Genomic DNA, 23975 nt, shown 5'->3' with positions numbered 1-23975 from the left:
ACAACTCTGCACTGCTGCCCCCCACTGGTTCTAGGTGGGCAGAGGGCACCTCACTTTAGCAGCACATCTGGTGCAGGAGTCCTGGTGGCAGCAGTACTGAGCCTTCCTGCCCAGCTCCTCCCTCCTGTGCTGGGTCCCACCCGCTGGGAGGGGAGGTAGGCTGGGCTCTGCTCTCTGCTCCAGCTGTAGTAGCCATCACCTGCATACAGTAACTGGGGCTCGGGTGCTGCTGTCCAGCTTTTACCCAACTTTTACCCAACTTTTTCTTTCTCAGGAATGCTCCAGAACTGAGAGCAAATGTCTATATAGTGCCTGGCACAATGGCGTCATGATCCATGACTGGCACTATTTAAGTGTAAATATATAATAATAGTGTAGGCAAAGACCAGGATGAAAGCACGTGCGCTTCAGTAAAGTTAGAAAAAGTACTGGCAGACTGACTTCAACTCCTTGCCTAACCACTCGGGTTCCTAAAGTTGCTGGGTTTTTGTTCTTTTTGTTTGTTTGTTTGGGGGGGGGGGTTTGGGGGGGGGGGGTTTGTTTGGTTCTTTTTGCACTACAGCTATTTTTCACCTTTTGATACTGAACTGACACAAGCATAGATTTCAGGTTCTGGTACACAGTGCCTGGGTAGTAAGCTCGACATATTCCTGAAAATAATTGACCTAAATTTCTCCAGCTTGGGTTGTAGAGGCTTTGAGCTGGCTCTATTCCTGTTGTTCCTTAATATACTTTTTATCTTCCTAGTCTGTCTACCCTTGATTATTAAGAAGGAATTTTGTTTTTAAATAGGGCATTGAGTATTTTTTTGTTTTATTTTTTCCATTCTACTAGATAAACCTATATCTACTTTCCTTTCCCTAGAATTTTTGGAGTTAAAATTGTAAAAAAAAAAATCATAAATTAACAATTTAAAGATCCATTCATCAGTACAGCATTGTTTCCTATTACATATATGGATGTAAATGTGGTCATGATCAATAACTCCATATTCAACATTTCCAGGTTCTTTATTTCTTGTGATTTCTTAAAAATATGAGTATTTCTTGAAGTTGGTTTCAAGGGGGAAAGATAGAGGGAGAACATGCTCTTGGTGGGAAAATTTCTGTATCTAATTTTTTTTAATCGCTGATTTTTTTTTTTAAGCAAAGAGTGAGCCGGAGAACTTTAAGTTGGTGGGGATAAGCACCCAAACATTTAGAAGTACTCATGTGTAAATCCTTGGGTCTGCAAACTGTGGCTGGAAACCTTCTTTTAAAACAAACAAACAAACAAACAAACAAACAACTCTTGGTGCTGCTAGGTTGCTTGTTTGTTGTCTGGTTGCTTGCTTTATTTCTAAAATGGAAATTAATAGTATTAAGAATTATATTTACTGGCAATTTCTTTTCTGGTTGGTGCTAAGATGTGCAGAGGTTTGTGCAGATGGAAGTAGTAGTGGTGATGGTGGCGTGCAGTTTACAAAATAATTCATGATTTTCTTATAGGTCAGGTTCAAATTTTAGAGAATATTTGTCCTTCAAGAGGTATTTTCTAGTGGAGTCTATTTTAGTGGTCCTAAATGTATTGGGAGACCCAGAAGCAGTAGTATGTTAAGCCTCTCATTCATATTTGCCTGATTAACTCAAAATTTGCAGAATGTGTAAAAGAACCATGAGGATAGGCTACAGGATCTGAACCTGTTCGGCCTCCACAAGAGGAGGAGGAGCGGGGATCTGGTGGCCATCTATAAACTGGCCAAGGGAGACCAGCAGGCAATGGGAGAGTCCCTGTTCCCCCAAGCACTACTGGAAGTAACAAGGAACAACGGCCATAAGCTGACAGAGGGCAGATTCAGGCTGGATATCAGGAGGCACTACTTCACAGGGTGGCTAGGATCTGGAACCAGCTTCCAAGGGGAAGTGGTCCTTGCTCCTACCCTGGGGGTCTTTAAGAGGAAGCTAGATAGACACCTTGCTGGGGTCGTCTGATCCCAGCATCCTTTCCTATCCACGGCAGGGGGTCGGACTTGATGATCTGCTCAGGTCCCTTCTGACCCTACTAACTATGAAACCATAGAAAATATGGATAATTGATTTATTTTTAAACTGAGTTCTGGTTGCTATTGCTAGAGTAGTAGTCCATTGTTTACTGAGATGGTGACCTTATTAAAATACAAGGTGGTTGAAGATATTTTCTGAAATAAATGTTATATATTCTTATTTTCTACATAATATGATTATATTGTCAAGATTACCATTAGTCATTTCATGGATAAAAGACAGGACAACTGGTGTTCAGTAGTTCTTCTGAGTAGTGCTAATGAAAAACTGGATGAATAAATGCAATTCCTACTTAGGAATACTAGTAGGGTCTTAGGAAAGAGATTTGAAAGAAAGGAGGAAGGCTGCGTTTTGTAAGTTTGTTTTGATAACTGGCCTAACTCTGATATCATACTAATGATTTACATCAATGATTAGCTTCATAGAAACAGAATTATACCAGTGTAAAGTGTATGAAAGAAAATGGGGAAAAAAAAGAAGAATTGGGCCCAAAGATCATGGAGGCCAGTTTCTTACTTCACCCAAACTACAGTAGTGAGAACTCTTGTGAAGTTTGTAAGAAGATCTATACTTACAGATGCAACAAATTCATTGCAACTTTTAAAAGAAAGTCTTTTGGTTTATTGATGTATGACAGTAAAGACTGCAGTAGTTATTAAGGCAGTAAACTCAGTGCTTCATCTCTCAGTGAGTGCGTTTTTCAGAGGCAAACAAGGGTATTTTGTTGTTTTTTGAACGTGCAGTTTTACAGCTTGTGACATCTTTATAGCTTTATGAAAACGAAATCCATTCCAGAAGTTCCGGATTTTAAAAAGGACTGTAGCACAAGGATATATATATTTTTTTCTTTTTGTGGTAAAGTAATTCATTGATTTGGTGGAACAACTGTAATGACTTGCAAATTATATCTGATATGAAGCATTCCAGCCCACTGTCTCAACAAATGGCAGGACGAGTTACACGATCTTCTATTGAGAGGGAGCCAGAAAAGCCCATCCAGCCTAGAATCCTACAAAAATAAACAGCAGGAATTGTAAATAATAGTTTAAGAGTTCTCTTGGATATTTGAGTTTTCTATTTTTATATTTTCCTGCTTATTAGTCAAACTTTCAAATGAACTATTTCTGCCCAAAATATGCACTTTTTAAGAACCATTTGAAAATGGTCTAGAAAAGCATCTGATCCTCCAGGTGCTAAGTCAAGCCAAATGAAAAAATGTTTGAAGTTTACTCTTTCTGAACACAACATATAAGGGATGTTTACAAAGAAAAAAAATACAATTAAGCTCAAACCAAAACCTACTCCCACTTTACCTCAGCTCCTTTACCTCTCTTCCCTTCAGGTTATTTTGCAGAGGAAGTAACTATTGAACCACTTGAAAGTGTTGCACCCCTATTTGTTTTATGCCACACATTTTTAAGGGTCTAATTAGCTTGGAAGAGTTGTAATAGCTTTCCTGAGTGGCCTGGAGGTCAAATTCGTAGTTACCTGAATTTTTCAAAATTACATTAGACAATTTCCAGAGGGGCAGCAGCAGTTCTGATTTAGATCAGTGCTGACTCTGGAAGAATGCTGAAAGTGTATTCTTTATGCCTTTTGCCAATGGTTTTGATTGGCCTCCAGCCTTTAAACTTAAGGACCAGTATTCTGGAATTTCTTGAAATACTATTAGCAGTGTCACAAGGGAAGCAGAATATGATCTAAGCAACATTAAATAATATGTTAAAGTAATACCAGAACTTATTTGTGAGTTCTACTTTACAGTATGCACTTAAAAAAGAATGATATGGTAGAATAAGGGTTTAGGTTGTAGCCGTGTTGGTCTAAGGACATAGGCAGACAAGGTTCCTTGGGTGAATTTGATATCTTTTATTAGACCAACCCAGATGGTTGGAGAATAATTATTAAGCAAGCTTTCGGGTTCAAAAACCCTTCGTCAGGCTAAGGAAGTTTCAGCAGTTGGTGCGTGCTCTTCCTGGATGGAATGAAAAGTAAACAAGCTAGGGGCTGGGCTGGGGAGTCAGTTGCCAGGCAGATTATAGTGTATCCAAAATCCAATGTCTATGTTTAGTCCATGATCTCTAGTATCCAGGAGGTTGATGAAATGGAGCTCATAGGCTTGTCTCTGGGAAGTGTTGTGTAAGTTTCCCTTGAGGATCAGGACTGAGAGATTGGAGAGAGAGTGGCCCTCCTGTGAGAAATGTGCCCCCACCGGTAATTGGGTGTTTCTGTCTTTGATGGATTTCCGGTGTGCATTCATTCTGGTGCGCAGTTGTTGTCTGGTCTCTCCTACATATCTTCCATCAGGGCAGAATTATTTTTATATTGTTATACTTGTTGAAATGAGTTGTCCATTTATGTTTGCTGTATCTGAACTTTGTTTTTTTATTTCTAGGTCTAACAGCAGCTGCCATGGCAGAGGCCATGAAGTTACAGAAGATGAAACTTATGGCAATGAACAGTCTCCACGGAAGTGGAAGTCAAAATGGAACGGAATCAGAGAATGAAGAACTCAATTCTAATGCAGGTAAATAGCATCTTTTGCTAACCCAGAATGGCTCTGTGTTGTCCTGTGTGTGCAGTGAAAGTAAAAATGAGAGGATCTCTGGTATTGTCATGCCATTCCAATTGTAGCTAGTTGTGCGTTCCCAAAATCAGTTAAGAATCAAGTACACATTTCCCCAGTCCTACTCCTAACAACAGTTTTCACAATTTTCTGAAAAGTTGCCTGATGTTTAAGGATTACTTACCTTACCTGAAAAAATAAACTTTCTAAACTCTTCTCTGAATGCTTATAGTGACAAAAACCTTCTCTCACGCCCAAACATTGAGTATAATATTTTCCTGTAAATTGTGGCAAGTCTCAAAAATATATAGGTTTTCTAAGTTGGTATGAGGCACAGGTCATTGCATAGACAGAAAGAAAGAAATGGCAAATTGCCAGTTATTTAGCTTTACACCATATTACTCTTTCCTAGAAGAGCTATTTATAACCCAGAGCTATGAAACAGGGGCAAAGTAGGTGTAAGCTATAGCCTAAATAACTAGAACTATCCTTAAAATTATATGGAAACTTTTATAAGAACCCTTCCAACCCTATGATCCAAACATATTTCCTAATATATATTGTTGAACATAATTGCCACAACTTAACAAGCTTTGGCTTCAAGATGACATTTGAGATGGATTCTTTGAAGAAAGGCTTTTTGGTAATTGCAACGGTCTTGGGAGTGGAAATATCAGAGGGAACAGAGACTAGGATGGATCTATTTCAGACATGGGGAGCTACTGGAACAACACTTCTGTTTCAGAATAAGAATACAATGTCTGTTGCTTTTAGATGGTATGTGGTATATATGAATTATTATACCAGCACAGTGGTAGTTTATTAGGCAAATAAGGCAAAAACTAGGAAGTCTAAGACTCATTTTCTAAATAAATAACTTTGAATTCATGAAAAATTATTCATGAAGCAGTGTCTTCTGAAAAGTGGTATTGCCTTGGCAGCTAGATAACAGCTAACTGCAGGCTCGTCTATACTGAAGAAATTGAACTGGCAACACATGCAATAAACACTTTCCTAAAACTTCTGTGCACTTATATAGAACAAGTACTTCTTATTCACCTTTTTTCAAAACAAAATTAATTAGTGTGTACTGAGCTATAACAGTCTTAATATTTTAAAATTATTTTAAAAAGTATTTAAAAATAATATATTTTTAAATTCATGTAACTCCTGTAGAGTTTCCAGAAATTTAACATCTGATTGCATATCTGAGATGTCATAAACATACTCTGCTAAGAGAGAGCATTGAGAACTCAATTGGGAAGAAAAAGATATTTAATCTGACCCCAGCTGAAGTCTCCCAAAAGAAAATAAGTGTATGCTTAGTTTTGGCGATTTTTTAAACTGTTGGGAGACACCTTTAAAACATTTTTACCTTAAAATGTACTATAGATAATACACCTTATTGTTATAGATAATACACCTATATATTACACACCTTAAAATGCATTATAGATAAATACATTATATAATTTGGTATTTGCAATATTTCATATGCTTACGATAGGGATTATTTCAAATACAGGTAATATTATTCTGGTTATATAATTTCAAGTTTTATAGGAAATGACCATGCAAACATTAACCAAAATATTTTCAAAATAGTTTATTTGTGGGGAAGTGACATTCTTTGCAACTGATTCAATACTTATTTTTTCAACAAAGGATTACCACTGTTTGTTTGTTTTTTTGCTGGACTTAGATTGGGACCTAGGTGCAGATAATACAAGGCTGTTACTTTTTGCCTATATTTTTTTCTTTTTTTGGAATTCATGGGATATTCACAATATTGGGGTAGTTCCATAAAGTCCCATTAAATGACAAGACAAGAAACAAAGAAAGCAAAAAACTTACTTATGTCTGTTACCTCATTGGGTAAAGTTATTCGGTGTATACTTTGGGACTCCTGAATTTGCTTTCAGGCTTCAGAATGGATAGGGAAAGAAGGAGCAAGAGAAAGATAAGATAAAGATGCTCTAAGTTTTATTTTTTCTGATTTCTATAAAAGACAATTTGTGTAACACATGGCTTGTCTCTCTCACTAAAAGATTATTGTTAATAGGCCTATGTCAAACAAAACAAATGGGCATACATCAAGTCAGAAGTAAAATTTGTAGGATTACTGTAAGAATATAATACCTTCTAGAGGGTACCAAATCAGCAACTGCTCATTTTACTACGCCAGGCAACAGACTACCTGTCACACCCTCACTATAATAAGCTCCTAAACTTCCTTAGATGATTGGAATAAGGGCCAAAGAGTTGAAAGAGAGCTGTCATTTAGTTGAAGAGTTAGCATACACTTTACAACATTGATTCACTCATGGGTGCTGTGAAACTATGAAACCACCCCATAATAATTATTTGTGCATGAAAGCTTCACCAAATGTTTGTTTTGAACTAGACTGCTACAGTTTAAATTACTACTAAAAACAAAATGGTAATGCAAAATGAGAAATAAAATTGAATTCTGAAAGATTTTTACTAACAAAGGGTAAAAAGGAACAAAACAAAGAAGTCAAAAGCTACTGAAGTGAAAAAAACATTTTATTTTAGGAGACAGACCTACAGTTTCTTTGATTCGAGGTTGTGTTTAATAGCTTCTGTAATGGCTGCAACATGACTCTGCATTTAGATTTCAGCATGAATAACAACCTGTTCGTGTTTCATTTAGCTCCAAATGAGAAATTCTGTCTTTTATTGTTTTAGGAAATTAGTCTGTGTACTATTGCTCCTGGAACTTTATAATTAATCACTAAAGGTTATGGCTGTGGAGAGTTTGTGGGAAATAGATGCCTGAATGATTATAATTGTAGCTGTCAAATTAGAAATATAGTTATACAGCGGCAGAGGGGTTTTGTTTCCTTTGTGTTTTTTCTAAGCTTTGATTTTTATTTTTTTTTTAACTGTAACAAAGAAATTCAGGGTTGCATGTTTATTTGAAAAAAATATATAGGTTGTGTTTTGGTTTTTTGTTTTGTTTCATTTTGTTTTTTGTTTTTTACTGCAATATTACCTAGTGACTTCCCCTGGAAAATCTACAATGAAACACCAGTTATTTTTTCACTCATGATACTTGACCATCTGTTCTTTGTGGTTTAACTTTTCTGAGAAGATGCTTAGGAATTCTGCCTTCTTTCAACCTGGAGTTGTCCTGATACTGTTGTGTGCGTTTTTCATTAAAAGTTGCCATTGATGTGTATTTAGAAGAAAATGTTGAAACTTTATTCCCCAGCTTTTCCAAAGGCATGCCATTACACGCAGGCTGCTCTCTTTAATAGAATTAGGGAGATACAAGAGATGCTTTATCATGTCCTTTTAAAGCCTACTTTTGCCTATATTAAAGTTAATGGCAAAATTGTATGTAAATTGGTTAATGCCTGAAGTGTCACATTTGCAAAATTTTGGATCACTGTGAGCTTGGGAGGTTTTGGAGCTATCAGATAAGAACATGAGTTTTAGCTGTCAATCAGCCTTGAAGCTGAACACTCACTTAACTGTTGTTTGGGCCTGAACATCACATTTTCAGATTATTACTATTTCAAATAAAATAATAATCTAACCAATTTATAAAGCTTACTAGCAACAGGCAGGCATATAATTAAATCTTACAGAAACATTCAAGGAAACTCCAGAATTTGGGAAGTAAATGCTTATTTCTTTCTATATCTTTCTGTCTTCTTACCTTGATGGTTTCTTCTACCTGGCTTACCTTCCTGGTGTGATATGGAAGAAATCTTGATAATAAGGGTTGCAAATATTATTTTCCTCTAAAATCATTAACGCTAGAAAAAAGAACCACAGTAAGAAGAAAAATAAATATAAAAATGATGAAATAATAAAAACATTCCTGATAAAAATATTAAATATTGCATGGGATTTTTACTGAAAGACAATATATTCTTTCAGAGAGAGATCAACACTGGGGCATATCCTTGTTTATATATTAGAACACTAAGCTTCTTAAAAATGTTTTCCTTTTTTTCCCTCCTTAGAAATGAACAAAATTATTTGCACTTTTCTAGCCATCCCATGAAGTGCTTGAACAATTTCCTCAACCAGTATAGTGAGTGGCTCATATTTCAAACCTCATATTATAGTTGCTTCTCAGTGTGAGCAGCTCCCTGCAGGTTTGTTTCCACCTCATCTGATCATCCAATGTGCTTTACTTCCCTAGGTTGGGGCCAGGAAAAGAGGTCAAAGTCAGAGGGCTGGCTAAGTGAGGAGATTGATTGTTGAAATTTACCTTAAAATCCCAAATTCCCAATAGCAAGAAATCTTTCTTCATCTTTCTTTTCCTTCACAACTGCTCTATATAAATCCTTAGAGATAGGTCAACTTGTAGGTGACACATCCACCTAGAAATTGGCTATCTTCTGAAAGGTTAAGGTGGATAATACTAGTAATGCTGTAGATACTGGTGACGCGTGGAGCATGAGGGTCATTGATGGTCCTTCCAGTCTAGAGAATGAATAAGCTTGAGTTTGAAGCTTATTGCTGAAATCAGGTATGCCATCTAAGAGTGCAAAATGCCACAGCCAAGTCACAAGATCAGTTTTACTATCCTGTAGAAGTTAGGTGTGCAAACCGGTCTCTCTGTTTGGAAAGAAGTGGTTATTAGATTATGTATTTGATCCCAATATTAGGTTAAAGAGAAGTCTAAAAAATTAACACAAATCTGGAACTTAGTTGACTAGGATAAGGTTTTAACAGTGAGGCCAAAGTTCATTTACTATAGTTTTTGAGGGGCTAATTTATATTAGAAGGTAAATTAACCACAAAGGTAGAGACCAAAAACACATATTCCCATCATTGTCAAAACATCCTTTAAGGTTGCATTATTCTATAAAGTCATAATCAAAGAAGCATTAGTGAAGGCTACCACTGATAGCACCTGTTTGTATAAACTGCACTGCACAAAATAAAGCAGTTGTTTTTTCCCCCTTTTTTGACAGCTTTTAGAATTGGCATGCATGATTTAATAAATGCTTTTTGCTTTCCCAGGAAAGATATCAAACAGTTTTAAGTGTTTCAGTGTCATTTCCTTAGGAAGCCCAAATGTTATTCTGCACGTAGACTCTCTTGTTGCTTAATTTCCAGACAAGAAGCTGAGTTAGGTAGGCATAAAGCAAACCAAAAAACACCATAGCTTTTGGCATTTGAGAAATCGGAGAAAAATGTCTTTGTAGAAAAATGTGTTGTCTTTTTATTCCCTCCTTTTTCTCTTCAGTACCTGCCATGGAGTTTTCTCATAAATGCAAACATCCTTCACAATCTGTTTAAAAAACCACAAATACATCACTCAGAGGAATATTTAAGGAACCATCAGGAGGGAAAAAACTCATTGGTTTAATGGAATGCTGTCAAGGAAAATCAGCATCACAAACGACACAGGGGCAGAATTGATACTTTTGCACTGACATGTTAAAAGAAAATCCCATGCATTATTTAGAAAACCCAGAAATCTGTCAGCTGTATGATTGCCGAGTTAGCAGAAGCAGGAGGATGCTGCTCAAGTTGAAAAGAAACGCGTAGGCACAGATCCATATTGTAACCTTTCATGTTCTACACCCACCATGAATACCCAGCTATTACACGGTCAGCATTTTTTAGTTTTTCTCTTTTAAAATTTCAAGTGCTTGAAAAGTCAAAAGAGGTAGGTCTTTTATTCTTAAAAGCAGGGTGCCTAGGCTATTATTTTATTGTAAGAGTAAAGATGACAAGACCAAAGAACAGAATTATTTTATCTTTTTGAATGCAATGCAGGTTTCATGAAGCAAGTTTTATCTGTTGTTGAACCAGGTATTTTTTACCTAGCCATACTATAGGAACAAAGTGCCTTTATTTCAAAGGTGAATTTTGTATAGAAAAATAAAGGAAATATTCATGACTACTTTGACTTACAGTGAAGTACTACCACTGCTATTTTTATGATCAGCTGTAGAGAGAATGACACACACATTTTATTTGCTTTAATTGTCTTTCAGCCAAAAATAACTTAGATACTGTCTTGAATATATTATTTTTCTATACTATTTTACCCAAAAGTTACTTCTGTTTAGCTGCAGGCAGCCTAGGTTTCAGGTTACATCTTGTTGACTTTCATATCCTTTCAACTTGTTTGAAAGCAACATGGTACTGTAATATGATTCATCTAACCAGTTCAGCATTTCTGCTGATTCATCAGACACCAAACTTGCATTGGTTTCACAAATGGTTGAAACGATTTGCTTTTCATACTTCAACTGCAGGTAGGACATAGGAGACATTGCATTCATCTGGTTAGGGAACACTGAATCAAAGACTAGAAGTAACAGACCTACTAGCGTACAGCCACCCAACAGAAGCAAACTGATGACTTGAACAAATAGTGAAAAAGAGGTTGCCAATCTATTTTTTTTAAAGCTATTTAATATACCAGCTTTTCCATGCCTTTAGCTGAAGTCCTACTTTGTGTGCCAAGATTGCTTGACATGGGGAAAAGTGCACTGGGGACTCTGCATAGACAAATTTTGAGATATAAAGTATGACAGGCATAGAGATACTATGTAGCAATGTTCTGACTACTGTGAATGGGAGATATCATTTCATCCTGAGAAAAGGTGAAGACAGAGGTCTGAAACTGAGAGTAGGTTCACACAGAGATCAAGAAAGGTTAGCAGTGCAGTTGGGCTGGTAACTGATGGAAGGAATTGTGAGGAAGTGATGAGGAGAAGACAGAGCTGAAGAGATGTGCAGAAAGGAAATAAAAAATTTCTGGAGAGAGCTTGTAAAGAGAAGGAAACTTGGAGAAGGAAAATTATGGAATGCTTGGCAGTTTGATTATTCTCCTAAAGGATCTAGTTACAAATATTTGCTCTTTCAAGAGGAATAGTCCTTTTTATTGTATTTAATTTGTATTACTGCTTAGTAGAGTTTTATAGCTATCTATTTCTGTATTGTGGTGCCCAACTTTGCTGGTGAGAGTCAAACCTGTATGTATGAAAGCTAAGCTTGAAAGCTTAAGTTTATTTTCTAAAATGTACATAGTTTTTACTTTAACAAATAGTTTTAGATAGAATAAATACCATTGGCATGATACTGCTGTTTTACTCACGGACTGGAATTTGTCCCAAATACTTTAAAAATTGCATATCTCTAAAGCATTATATCTAAGAAAAATTCACACTGGGTTTGTTCCTATAGATGTCTCTGAATTATTTTACCTACATTTCCAATTCTGCAAGGCTTTTATCGTGTCTATAAGCATGTGAATAAACTCATTGATTTTAGGAGAAAGGTTTTTATTCTTAAAATTAAATGCTTAAGTTTATTACAAAATCAGAGTCTAAAATGCATCTCTTACAATTCATAAGGTAAAATTAAGTGCACACAGTAAATTACCCACATTTGGACTGACTGAGAGCCAATTCTAAGTAACATAAATAACTGCCACTATAGTTCTTCTGTTATAGTTTTTTTTACAATTCTGCAGAATCCATTTTTAGAGAAGAAAGCCCTAAATGTCTATCTGGTTCTTATCTTTTCCATGCTACGTCAATTTATGAATGTATAAACTAAAATCAGTAACTTGGAATATACCCTGAAAGGTAAGTAGAAAAATGTTGATATTATCTTAGAAGGACTTTCTGCAAGAAGATTTTCCACTAAATAATGTGTAAGAGCTGGTTTGTGCATGGCAATTCAATTCAATGGCAATTTTGAGTTATTTTTCCACTGATTCATTACAATTAATGGTAGCTGAATGCGCTCATTGAGAAGGGAGAACATAAGCCTTTTAGTTTGTATTTCAGTCATTTAGACACATTACATGATCTATTTATTTAATTTATTTAGTCAGTTTCTGTACTTACATTCCAAGAATTGGTGCTCTTTTTTTTCAAGTAGCAGAAAATAGATTTGTTCCATCAAGAGAAAATTATTGACAAGGAACCTTACATTATAATACTTGTATTTTGCTAGAACAATTTGGTTTAAAGAATCAAGACAAGGAAAAATCCTAAACCCAAATAGAGGTACTTACAACCTAGTCACAAACAACATCTCCAGGTTCTTGTTATATTTACTATCAAAACTAAATGCAGCATAAGATAAACTAATGAAAAATGTAAGTGGTATGTTTTAAACTGCTTAGAATTGAGCTTTCACATGTCTGTCACCTCTCCGATCCTTTACAAATTTATAGTCTTAGAGAGCAAGAGGTCTAAATCTTCAAAGCTTGAAAAACAGAGGTGCAGCATGAACTAATCTTCATTTTTTCCCCTATCTTCTTACAGCAGCACTAATGGAAATGTATTTTGTTTAATGACTCTGAAATCCTGTTTGTAATTAGATGTGGGAATTGGTCTTACTTTGTAACAGATGATACTGGAATAATAATATGAGAGATGCTACGCTGAGACCACTATCCTCCTAAATCTATATCATTTTTCATTTTATTGACAGGAAATGTGCCCAAGGAACAAAGAGATTGATTTAAAAAAATAGGAAAATAATATGTAATAAAAAACAGAATCAAAATATTTTAGCATTACTTTAAATATATTCAAAGAGTACATTAACCTTTTCACTTTATTTTTAAGTTTAGCAAACAGCCTGTTATAACTGTTGTCTTGCCAATGATATGATCTTTGGATTAATGAACCAAAAAGGTGGGAAGCCATAATTAATGACAGGGTGCATACAATTAAAATGCATATCATATTTCAGAAGGATTATTCAAAATAATTAATTTTGTCTGTTAAAGCAGTTTTATAGTTGCAAATGAAGTAATTAAGAGTGGGCACAGTATACAAAAATAGAGGCTGGACTCAAACAGCTACTCCCCTTAGAGCAGTAGTCATCTTTACTAGGTTTTGATGTTATAAATCATTTTGGTCACTGTAGAGTCAAAGCTACATTTTTAGCTTGTTCATAGTTTTCACATTTAGTAAAAATAACAACTATTAACACTTAATACTAACGTGCCAAAGAAAAGCAGGTTGTCTAAAATTCTATTTCATTAAGACTAGGTCTAGTCTCTTCCCTCAAGGCACATGTGTGACTCCCATGGTATTACAGCGAGTTGTGCTCATCAAGAAGAGAATAAAGACAATGAACCAAATTCAGAATGTATTCCAGTACAAATATTGAATAGCTCCAGTATAAATGAGACAAATGTGGCACATATCTTAAAGGGTAAATGTGCTTTGTAGTGGCATTGAAAGTAAAGGGGTTGCATAGTGTGTTGGTCAAAGAAAGAAAAAAACACTTGACTATATTTTACCTCTGTATCTATGATTACTTAACATTAGAAAATATGTGCATCCAGTTTAGTATATTTTAGATTTCAGGTTGCATCTGTTTGTATGCATCAGCATTTTGAAACATTAAGTAAAAACTGATTTATCATAAGTCACTAAGTATTGGGCAAAAACATACTTGGAAGGAAATGAGCACTACGTTTTGGTCCTTCTTCCTAGGACAGTACCTACCTCCCTGTGCCACAAAATAAAATTTCCCCTTTCCTTGCTTTCTTCCTGTCCTCATACATCTTTCTTTCTTGGTCCAAAGTGGGCCTGCTGAACTCAACAGAATTGATAAAGGATGACCTCAGCTCTGCCTAGCCTGTGCTTTGATGGCTGGGATACTGTCCTGGAAAGTAGAGCATGTGGCTTCAAATCCCTCTGCTTGAGGAAGGCCTAGACCCTCAGTTTCCCATTTCCTGCACAGGTGTCTTAATGAGTAAAAATAGCTCCTGCTACTTCATCCACCTTCTCCTTTACAGCATTAAACAGTTCTAGGGACTTAGGTAAGGCCTACATACAATTTATCTGGTTTCCCATGTGAATTAGGATTGCAACAGGATTGAACTTGAATTAGACAACTAGATGGCAACTGCATCTTTCCTAATCACATGCAGTGGCCAAGTCTACTTGCATAAGGTTGATTAAGAGCTAAAATCTAAAGCCATTCAATGCCACTTTTGTATCTGGGAGGTAGGTGTATAAGGTGCAATGGAACCTAATGTGTGATCTACACAATCACACCTCGTGCTGTGCCACATGTGCATGGCAAGAGGTGCGATTGTGGGATCGTGCATTACATCCCATTGCACCTTATTGTTGGTGCAGGAGGAGCCCAATTATAGGCTTCCCCTGCACTGGCAAGAAGCAGATTCCTGCAGCTGGGAGCCCCCACAGTTGTGAGGGACTCCTGGCTGCAGAGGCACCCGATGAACCCCCATGGTGAGAGATGCAGTTTCCATAGTCCCCTGACCCTGAGAGTGTATGAAACTCCCTATGGGGTGCTGCCACAACCGAGTTGGCAGCTGCTGGGGCTGAGAGTCAGAACTCTCATTCAGGAGAGTCTTATCAGCTGTCAGGACACCCAGCTGCAGGGAAGACCCTGCTACACATGCATGTTAAAGCTCAGTAGCAACCAGCTATGAAGTTAGTGCACATTTTCAAGGTCTAACTTTATAGCTGGTTAAAAAGGTAAGTGCTTTGCACGTGTAGCTGGTCTCAAGGTAATCGCATAATTAACCAGTTAATTGGGCAATATCTGTAATGTGTAGAGGGGGAGTAATGGCCACATCCTAGTCTGGGGGCCCTCTGCACATTACAGGTATTGCACAGTTAACTAGTCAGCTGACAGGGCTTTCAGCTGCAGAGGTGCATCATGCCCAGCCAGGGCTGGGAGTCCCACAACTAATGGGACTCTGTCCCAGCAGCTGCTAACTCTGTACTGTGTTAGCAGCTGGGACCCAGAATCCTATAGTAGGGGATACTGGGTTTTGGCTGTGCACCTCTTGGTGCTGGGACTCAGTGTGGTCCCAGCCGCTGTGGGGTACAGCTGTGATCTCCCAGCATGAGGGTGCATGGAGCCCCAAGGATGGATGAGGGAGGAGTGGTAAGAGTTCCCCTCTGGGGTGGGCAGCCCTCTGTGTCAGGAATCCTGGCATTCAGGGAGCTGCTGGGGTGGGCCTGCTGGGGCCTGGCCATGCCCGGCATCCTCAGCTCAGCTCAGCTTCCCTATGGAAGGGAGGGCTGTTCTAGCAACCCCAGGCTTCTGGCTTGAACCACTGCAGGCATGTGCTGAATGGCTATCCACTTGCAAAACAGTTCATTCTCTGCTGGTTAAGCTAACCTGCAAAGACTGAATCAATTCAGGCTCACTCTTTTTGAATGTCTGTCCCTAGTCCTAATGACCAAGCAAAAACAATTTATACTTGCTTCCCACATGACAAAATTTTTTTAAAAGATGTCATTGTATGAAGTACAATTAGAAACTGGAGCATAGGTCTGAGTGTGATAGTTTCATTGTAGCTAGGGTCAGGAGGGACCTGAACAGATCATGTAGCCTGACCCCCTGCCACAGGCAGAAATGAATGCTGGGTTCACAAGACCCCAGACAGGTGATCATCCAACCTCCGCTTGAATTTGCCCAAGGTAGGGGTGAAGACCACTTCCCTGGGAAGTTGGTTCCAGATTTTGGCCACCCTAACTGTGAAATATTGCCTTCTGATCTCTAACCTAAACCTATTCTCCATCAGCTTATTACCATTGTTCCTTGTCACCCCAGGTGGTGCTGGGGAGAAAAGGGCTCTGCCTATTTGCTGTTGATCTCCCCTGATGAGTTTGTAGGCAGCCACCAGGTCCCCCCTCAGCCTGCTCTTGCTGAGGCTGAACAGGTTCAGATCCCTCAGTCTCTCCTCATAGGGCCTGTCCTGCTGCCCTCTCACCAAGCAGGTGGCCCTCCTCTGACCCCTCTCCAGGCTGGCCACAACCCTTTTGAAGTGCGGCGCCCAGTACTGGACACAGTACTCCAACTGCAGACTGACCAAAGTCGCATAGAGGGGGAAGATCACCTCTCTGGACTGGCTTAAGATGCACCTTTGGATGCATGACAAGGTATGGCTGGCCTTGCTGGCTGTGGTCTGGCATTGGCAGCTCATGTTCATCTTGGAATCAATAATGACTCCAAGGTCCCTTTCTTCCTCTGTGCTTTCAAGAAGGGAACTCCCCAGCCTGTACGTATGTTGTGGATTCCTTCTCCCAAGGTGCAGCACCCTGCATTTGTCTACATTGAACCCCATCCTATTCTCGTCTGCCCACTTTAGTAGTCTGTCTAAATCTAGTTGCAGCCTCTCTCTCCCTTCAAATGTGTCCACCTCGCCCCACATCTTAGTTTCATCAGCAAACTTGGACAGCGTGCTTTCCACCCCCTCATCCAAATCACTGATGAAGATGTTAAGCAGTGCAGGCCCCAAGGACCGAGCCCTGGGGTACCCCACTGCTCACATCTCGCCAGATTGAATACAACCCGTCCACCACTACTCTCTGGGTGCGCCCCATCAGCCAATTTTTACCCATCCAACTGTGTAGGCATCAATGCCACAGTTGCTTAATTTATTGATGAGGATAGGGTGAGAGACAGTGTCAAAGGCCTTCTTAAAGTCTAGAAAGACTATGTCCATGGTGAGACCATCATCCAAGGATTTAGTTACTTGGTCATAAAAGGTTGGTCAGGCAGGACCTGCCTTTGATGAACCCATGCTGATTGCCCCTGAGCATGATCTTACCTGAAGGCCCCCCACAGATGTGCTCCTTGATGATTCTCCCCAAGATCTTCCCGAGCACCGAGGTGAGGCTTACAGGCCTATAGTTACTTGGGTGCTCCTTCCTTCTTTTCTCAAGAATTGGGACCACATTAGCCAGTTTCCAATCCCCCAGCACCTGGCCAGATGATCACGAATGCTCATATAGCCGGGCCCTGCGATGACCCCTGCCAGCTCCCTCAACACCTTTGGGTGGAGGGCATCTGGACCTGCAGATTTAAAAATGTCTAGCCCTTCCAGAAGATCCCTAACTACATCTGTGCTGACTGAAGGCCTGACAGAGCTAACCCCAAGATTGTCCCTACCTCTGGTGGGTGGGATATCCTGGTCCCTGTTCAAGAAACCAGAGTCAAAGAAACTGTTAAAAATATCAGCTTTCTTGTCTGGCATAGCCACAAGATTACTGTTTGCATCTTGCAGGGGCCATACATTGCTTGGTGCCCTCTTCTTGCTCCCAATGTACTTGAAAAAGGACTTTTTATTGTCCTTAATCCTGGACGCTAGCCTGAGTTCCATCTTTACCTTGGCCTTCCTAATAGCCCTCCTACACTCCTGGGCCGAGAAGGAGTACTCCTCCTTGGTGATAGCTCATTGCGGGAACAATGATCATTGTGGAAACAATATCCTATAAAATACTGAGCAACTTAGTAAGATAGGGTCAGATTCTTTGTCACCCATTAGGCATCTAAGTACAATCCTGTTCTACTTTTGCTCCAGTCCTTGAAAACCTGTTACTGCAAAATGCGGATGTGCCCTCCTCCACATTGCAGCTTTTTGTTACTTATCCTAAGAGATGAAAGTGCATTAGAAAGATGAGATGTATTAGTGGTTTTCCAGGTACTTATAAAAAATGAAACTGAAACGCCTAGAGAGTTAAATGTGTAAGGTCCACTTATATGCCTTACAAGTGTAATAGGAACTAGCTCTGAGTCTGTTAGTGGCATCTATTCTGACTCTCACCTCACTATATTATACAGTGTATTTGTCTGAATGCTATAATGAATAAGTGTGCATAACCTAAATGTTTTAGGGAGTGTTTATTTTCCTGTTCTCTCATCTATCATTTTATAGTTGTTTTTAGTAACAATAATTTATTAATATTAAGTTACTTACAAAAATCTCACTACAATTTCAAATACAAAAATCTGTTTGGAGCTCTTAAATCCACACAAAGACATATTAACGCTTGCACATTTAACTTTTCAGTCAAATAACTTATTTGATTTTTACTCTCAATTATCAGTATTAATTTAAAAGTAAGCTATGCCAACTTATTCAGCATAACATTTTGATACTGCAGATGGTAAGGAGCAAGATATTTCTGATTCAGAGTAGCATTTCAGAACATCCAGCTAATGCAGTTACCATATAGTCATAAAAAGTTGTCACTATTTGTGATACTGTCATCATACTAATCCAGTGTCAGTGAGCAACCTTCTCTCTCATTTTAATTGTATTTTAGCAACTAGAAAAATACTTTAATATTTATATAAAATTTCAGTTTAAAGCAGTTTCCTGCTTGTTAAGCCACTTATAAATTAGGATGAAAACTGGCATACTATCTTTGATGCAGGGCCCACATGCTGAGAATGTCACAAATGATGTTATTGATGGTGATACAGCTGCCAGCAGCAGGAATCTCATAAATGCCAATTTTAATCAGAATTTTTTTTAAATGTACAGTTGATATGTGTATACTGTAAGAAATGCGTCTAACTGTGTGAAAAAATTCAGAATATTGTGTGGTTTTTCCTCAAGGTTACAGTATTCACTTAAGTTTTCACCCTTAACCGTGAATTTCCTGGTGTTTGGGGGTTGTGAGAGTTTCAGTGCCTGATCTTGAAGAGTGCCTTAAACTGATACTTTTAATTTTATCTGCTTCAGTTTTGTGGAAGCAAATAACTAAGTGCAGTTTTGCTTGGAAAAAAAATATGAAGCAAGTGACATTACATGGATGTCTACTTAATCAGTGGCCTTGGCAAGACAGATGTTTACACAGCATCAATTAAACCTGTCTTTACCTGCATCCATAAATGAAATTCCACTTTTAAAACTCAGAGCCTTAGTTTCCTAGGTATCTTCACTTAGAAGCTTAGAAGCCAAAATGAAAAGTGCTGAAAACTCATAATATACCTAAGTGGACTGAAATTGAATAAAGCTCAAGTAAATATTTTAGAATTTGGATCTATTAGTTGAGTAATAACACCCAAATTGTAGTTTCACTCATTATGATCCTAATTCAATAAAATTCTTGGAGCATGCATTTATTCTGTGACTAAACGGTTCATGCAGTGTAGGCAGTCTGCATTTCATAAACAGGTTTTTTAAAGCCATGTTCCAAAGTGCTGAGTGACATGTTGGTGGACTTGCCATACACCGGGTGCTGATGATGGCTGCTATCACTGGTGGTCCACTGCCTCTCCTGCCCAGCAAACAAAAAAGGCTTGTCACACCTCTGGGTATAGGTAGGTGTTACAATATTTAGCTGACTAAAAAGACCTGGCTATAAGTTTACAGCAGCCCAGTGTTAATAAAAATTGAAAGGGAACTGCCATTGTACTTAAAACAAAGGGCCCCATTAGACACCATTTATTTCTAGTTCAATAAAACAACTCTCAAATAAAACTCTTATTTAATTTTTATTTAAAAATAGTTTTTATTGATAAGGTTGTAAAAAATATATTAAAATTTTGCCCAGTAAGTTTAGTGAGGTAGTGATCAAGAATATTTTTCTGACAGTGTAGATTAGAAACTATTAATTTCTTTATAAAATAAAGTGAAAGAAAATCCCAATAATGTTATTGCATTTTGAGTGTGTTGCTCTAAAATATTTAATATTCTATGAGTAAAATAAATATTATTTGATGCATTGCATATGTAATAAGTGGACAGTACATACATATTTTAAGTCAGCCAGGTTGTGCCTAAGTTTTTTCCAGGCATAGTCCTCAAACTCCAGAAAACAGCTAGATATTTGCCTAAGTACATGGTAAATTACACATGTTTTCCTGAATTAAGGCTATATGATATACATCAAGATAAGACTTAAGACCCCAAGTTATCTATATGAGTTTTTATAGGTAAAGATGAAGGTTTAATGTTACCTCTTAACAGTTTCTTACTTTTAAATCTACCAGTTATTATAAACAAATAAAAAATCATGACTATATGCCTTTTTATTTATTTATTCTTACTGACTTTGCTACGTTGTAGTTTGCATAATTAAGAGACTTCCCAAAAAAAGGTGTCTTGGACTAGGGATGTCAAACTTGCCCTGGGTCAGATCATGCTGAGCCAGCAGTGAGCCAGTGGCAGTAGCAGGGATCTAGCAAATCTAGAGGAGAGGTGGTGGCAGTGGGGCCAAGTGGCAGCAAAAGGTCAAGCTCACGGGGTCAGCAGGCCAGCATCTGCAGAGATGTTTTGCACCTGTCTGCCACTAAGGAACTGTTCAGCATGTGCCATTTTCCTGAATTCTGTGGCAGACAATGCTCCTAACTTCTGGTAGCCCAGCAGGCTGAATGTGCTGCCACCCCCTCTGCAGCTGTGTGCACTGGGGGCACATAGGCAGGGCAGCATGGAGCTTGCAACAACAAGCAGCTTCTTTGTGCAGCTCAAGTGTTCCCTGCTGCACCTGGTCACACCCTGGGGGAGGGCAGCAGGGTGGGAGCCTGCAGCCTGTGCCCACCCACCCCATACAAAGATCTAGGGGGCACAGGTTCCCCCTGCCTCCCAGAAGTGTGTGCAGTGGTGGGGAGCTGGCCCCACACTGCCCCCCCACCAGGCCCGGATAAGCTGCATGCGGCCTCATCCCACTCCCCACTGAAGCCCTGCAATTGCACATTGGGGCCCCAAGCCCCTTGCATCTTCTAGCTAGGCAGCAGCCCCAGTCCCAGCCCCCACCTGCCCATCTCCCTCCCTCCGTCCCTCCCTCCTTATGGGGGCTCAATTCTCCCCCCAACCTACTTATCTGCAGGAGCTGCTCTCCAGGCTGCCTGGTGACCAGGTGCATGTACATGAGCATGGTGCCCCCTGCCTGACTGCCCTACTCCCATTTCCCCCAGCCCCCTGCAGGCTGGAACTCTGCCAGCCTGCAAAGCACTGGTGACAAAACTACAAAATCTGCAGACTTCTCCAGTAAAAGGAGAAATCCACTTTTACCTCTAGTAAAAGGCAAAATCTGTGGTTTGCTCCATTTTTCCATGAGAAACAGAAAACCCAGATCCCTGATCATCACTAAGGCATGGTTTAAATTCCAGGCCCAGCTTGCTAGTATTGTGCCCAGATTGTGGCACCCCGCAACACCCTCTGATTGGCTGAGGGGGCATGTTTAGGGCCAGGTTTAATTGCAGCAGCAGAAGCCTTGCTCCCACGGCCTCTGATCCCTGCTGAAAAGCTTCACTGGAAGAGGCACGAAGAGTAGGGGGGAAGGAACTGGGACTAGCAACCTGGATTAAGGATAACAAGAAATCCTTTTTTAAATAGTTTGGGGGTAAAAAGAAGGTTCCGGGTAACATGGGGCCTCTGCAGGACATGCTAGGAAATCTACTGGTCTCACCAGACGACAAAGCTAACCTATTTAACAATTTCTTTGCCTCCATTTTTCTGAGCAGGGATGAGGTCATCCCCCCACCGGGATCCCAGATGTTCCCAGAGGAGACACAGCCAGGCCCAGGGTCAGAGAGGACCTAGTCAGGGAACTTCTGGTGGGACTGGATGTGTTCAAATGAGCAGGTCCTGACAATCTCCACCCCAGGGTACTGAGGGAATTAGCAGAGGTCATTGTGGGACCCCTGGCACAGCTTTAGGAGTGCTCGTGGTACTCTGGCGAGGCATCAGAGGACTGGAAAAGGGCCAGTGTGGTTCCCATTTTCCATAAAGGGAGGAAGGAGGGCCCGGGAAATTATTGGCCTGTTAGTTTTACCGTGGTCCTGGGGAAGCTCTTTGAGAAAACTATCCAGGTACACATCTGCGAGGGGCAAGCAGGGGAGTGTATGCTTAGGGGCAACCAACATGGGTTCATTAGAGGCAGGTCCTTGTAGCCCAACCTGGTACCTTCTATGATCAGGTCACAAAATCCTTGGATGCAGGTGTCATGGTGGACGTAGTCATTCTGGACTTTAGGAAGCCTTCGACACTGTCTCTTACCTCATTCTCATTAAAAAATTAGGAGATTATGGTGTAAATGCCTACACAGTTAGGTGGGTCACCAGTTGGCTGGAGGGCTGCACCCAGAGAGTGGTGGTAGATGGGTCATTTTCGACCTGGAGGGATGTGGGCAGTGGGGTCCCCCAGGGCTTGGTCCTCGGGCCCTCACTGTTCAATATGTTCATCAGTGACTTGGACGAGGGGGTGAAAAGCACCTTGTTCAAATTCATGGATGACACTAAGATGTGGGGAGAAGTGGGCACACTAAAAGGAAGGGACAGGCTGCAACTGGATCTGGACAGGTTACAGGGGTGGACGGATGAGAATAGGATGGGATTCAATACTGACAAGTGCAGGGTACTGCACCTAGGGAGAAAGAACCAGCAGCATACCTACAGGCTGGGGAACTCCCTTCTCATCAGCACAGAGGCAGAAAAGGATCTTGGAGTCATTATAGACTCCAAGATGAACATGAGCGGCAAATGTGGGGACACAGTCAGGAAGGCTAACCGCACCTTATCATGCATCCACAGATACATCTCAAGCAGGTCCAAGGAGGTGATCCTCCCTCTCTATATGACATTGATCAGGCCACAGTTGGAGTGCTGCATCCACTTCTGGGCACTGCACTTCAGGAGGGATGTGGACAACATGGAGAGAGAGGGTCCAGAGGAGGGCCACTTGCATGATCAAGGGGCAGCAGGGCAGGCCCTATGAGGAGAGGCTACGGGACCTGAACTTGTTCAGCCTTCACAAGAGAAGGCTGAGAGGGGATCTGGTGTCCATCTATAAACTGGCCATGGGAGACCAGCAGGCAATGGGAGAGTCCCTGTTCCCCCGAGGACTACTGGGAGTAACAAGGAATAACGGCCATAAGTTGATGGAGAGTAGATTCAGGCTAGATATCAGCAGGCACTACTTCACAGTCAGGGCAGCTAGGATCTGGAATAAACTTCCAAGGGAAGTGGTGCTTGCTCCTACCCTGGGGGTCTTTAAAAGGAGGCTAGCTAGATACCTAGCCGGGGTCGTTTGACCCCAGCATTCTTTCCTGCCATGGCAGGGGGTTGGACTTGATGGTCCCTTCCAGCTCTACCAACTATGAAGGGGTCCCAAAAGGGACAAGGGGAGGTGAGAGCTTGGGGATGGGTAGGGGAGGGGCTGTTTGCTCCAACTAAGAAAACTGGGTCATGGGAGGTTGGGGGCACCTGGAACCAGGTAGGGGAGGGCTGCTCGCTTCTCTGCATATGTTCTTTCCCTTGCCCCCAACCCCAGTGCCCCAGTTTTCTCACCTGGAGGAACAAACAGCTCCTCCCCTACATGGTGCCAGGGCTGTCTGCAATGGCAGCCCTCAGGCACCCCAACCCTCACGCCTCAGTTTTGCTGTCTGGAGGAGCAAACAGCTTTTCCCCTACCCATCCTCAAGCTCTTTCCTCCCCCTGTCCCTTCTGTGACTCCTTCCCCCCTCACCGGAGCTGCTCGGCTTTTGTTGCTGGCTGGGGAATGCTTTCCACAGCCTGCAGCAGCCGTTATATTGCAACGATATGCCATAGTATAGCCACTTGCTGGGGAGCTCCTCAGCAAGTAACCTTATTGGTTGCATTTCATTGCAAATTTCATTTTTCTT

The 23975-nt window shown here is 40.2% G+C and overlaps 1 protein-coding gene across 6 annotated transcripts in view; it reads left to right on the top strand.

Moving 5' to 3' along the window:
- DACH2 (dachshund family transcription factor 2) overlaps nucleotides 1–23975 on the top strand; it is a 564418-nt gene that overhangs the window by 387763 nt on the left and 152680 nt on the right. For all 6 annotated transcript variants that reach the window (XM_059732736.1, XM_059732734.1, XM_059732735.1 and 3 more), the window contains one exon: nucleotides 4438–4569. In XM_059732736.1, the coding sequence (XP_059588719.1) occupies nucleotides 4438–4569 (132 nt within the window). The remainder of the gene's footprint in view (nucleotides 1–4437; nucleotides 4570–23975) is intronic.

The sequence above is a fragment of the Alligator mississippiensis genome, chromosome 8 (assembly GCF_030867095.1).
Source record: "Alligator mississippiensis isolate rAllMis1 chromosome 8, rAllMis1, whole genome shotgun sequence".
NCBI lineage: Eukaryota > Metazoa > Chordata > Crocodylia > Alligatoridae > Alligator > Alligator mississippiensis.
The sequence above is the reverse complement of the archived record's forward strand: the minus strand, read 5'-3'. Positions and strand labels throughout refer to the sequence as shown.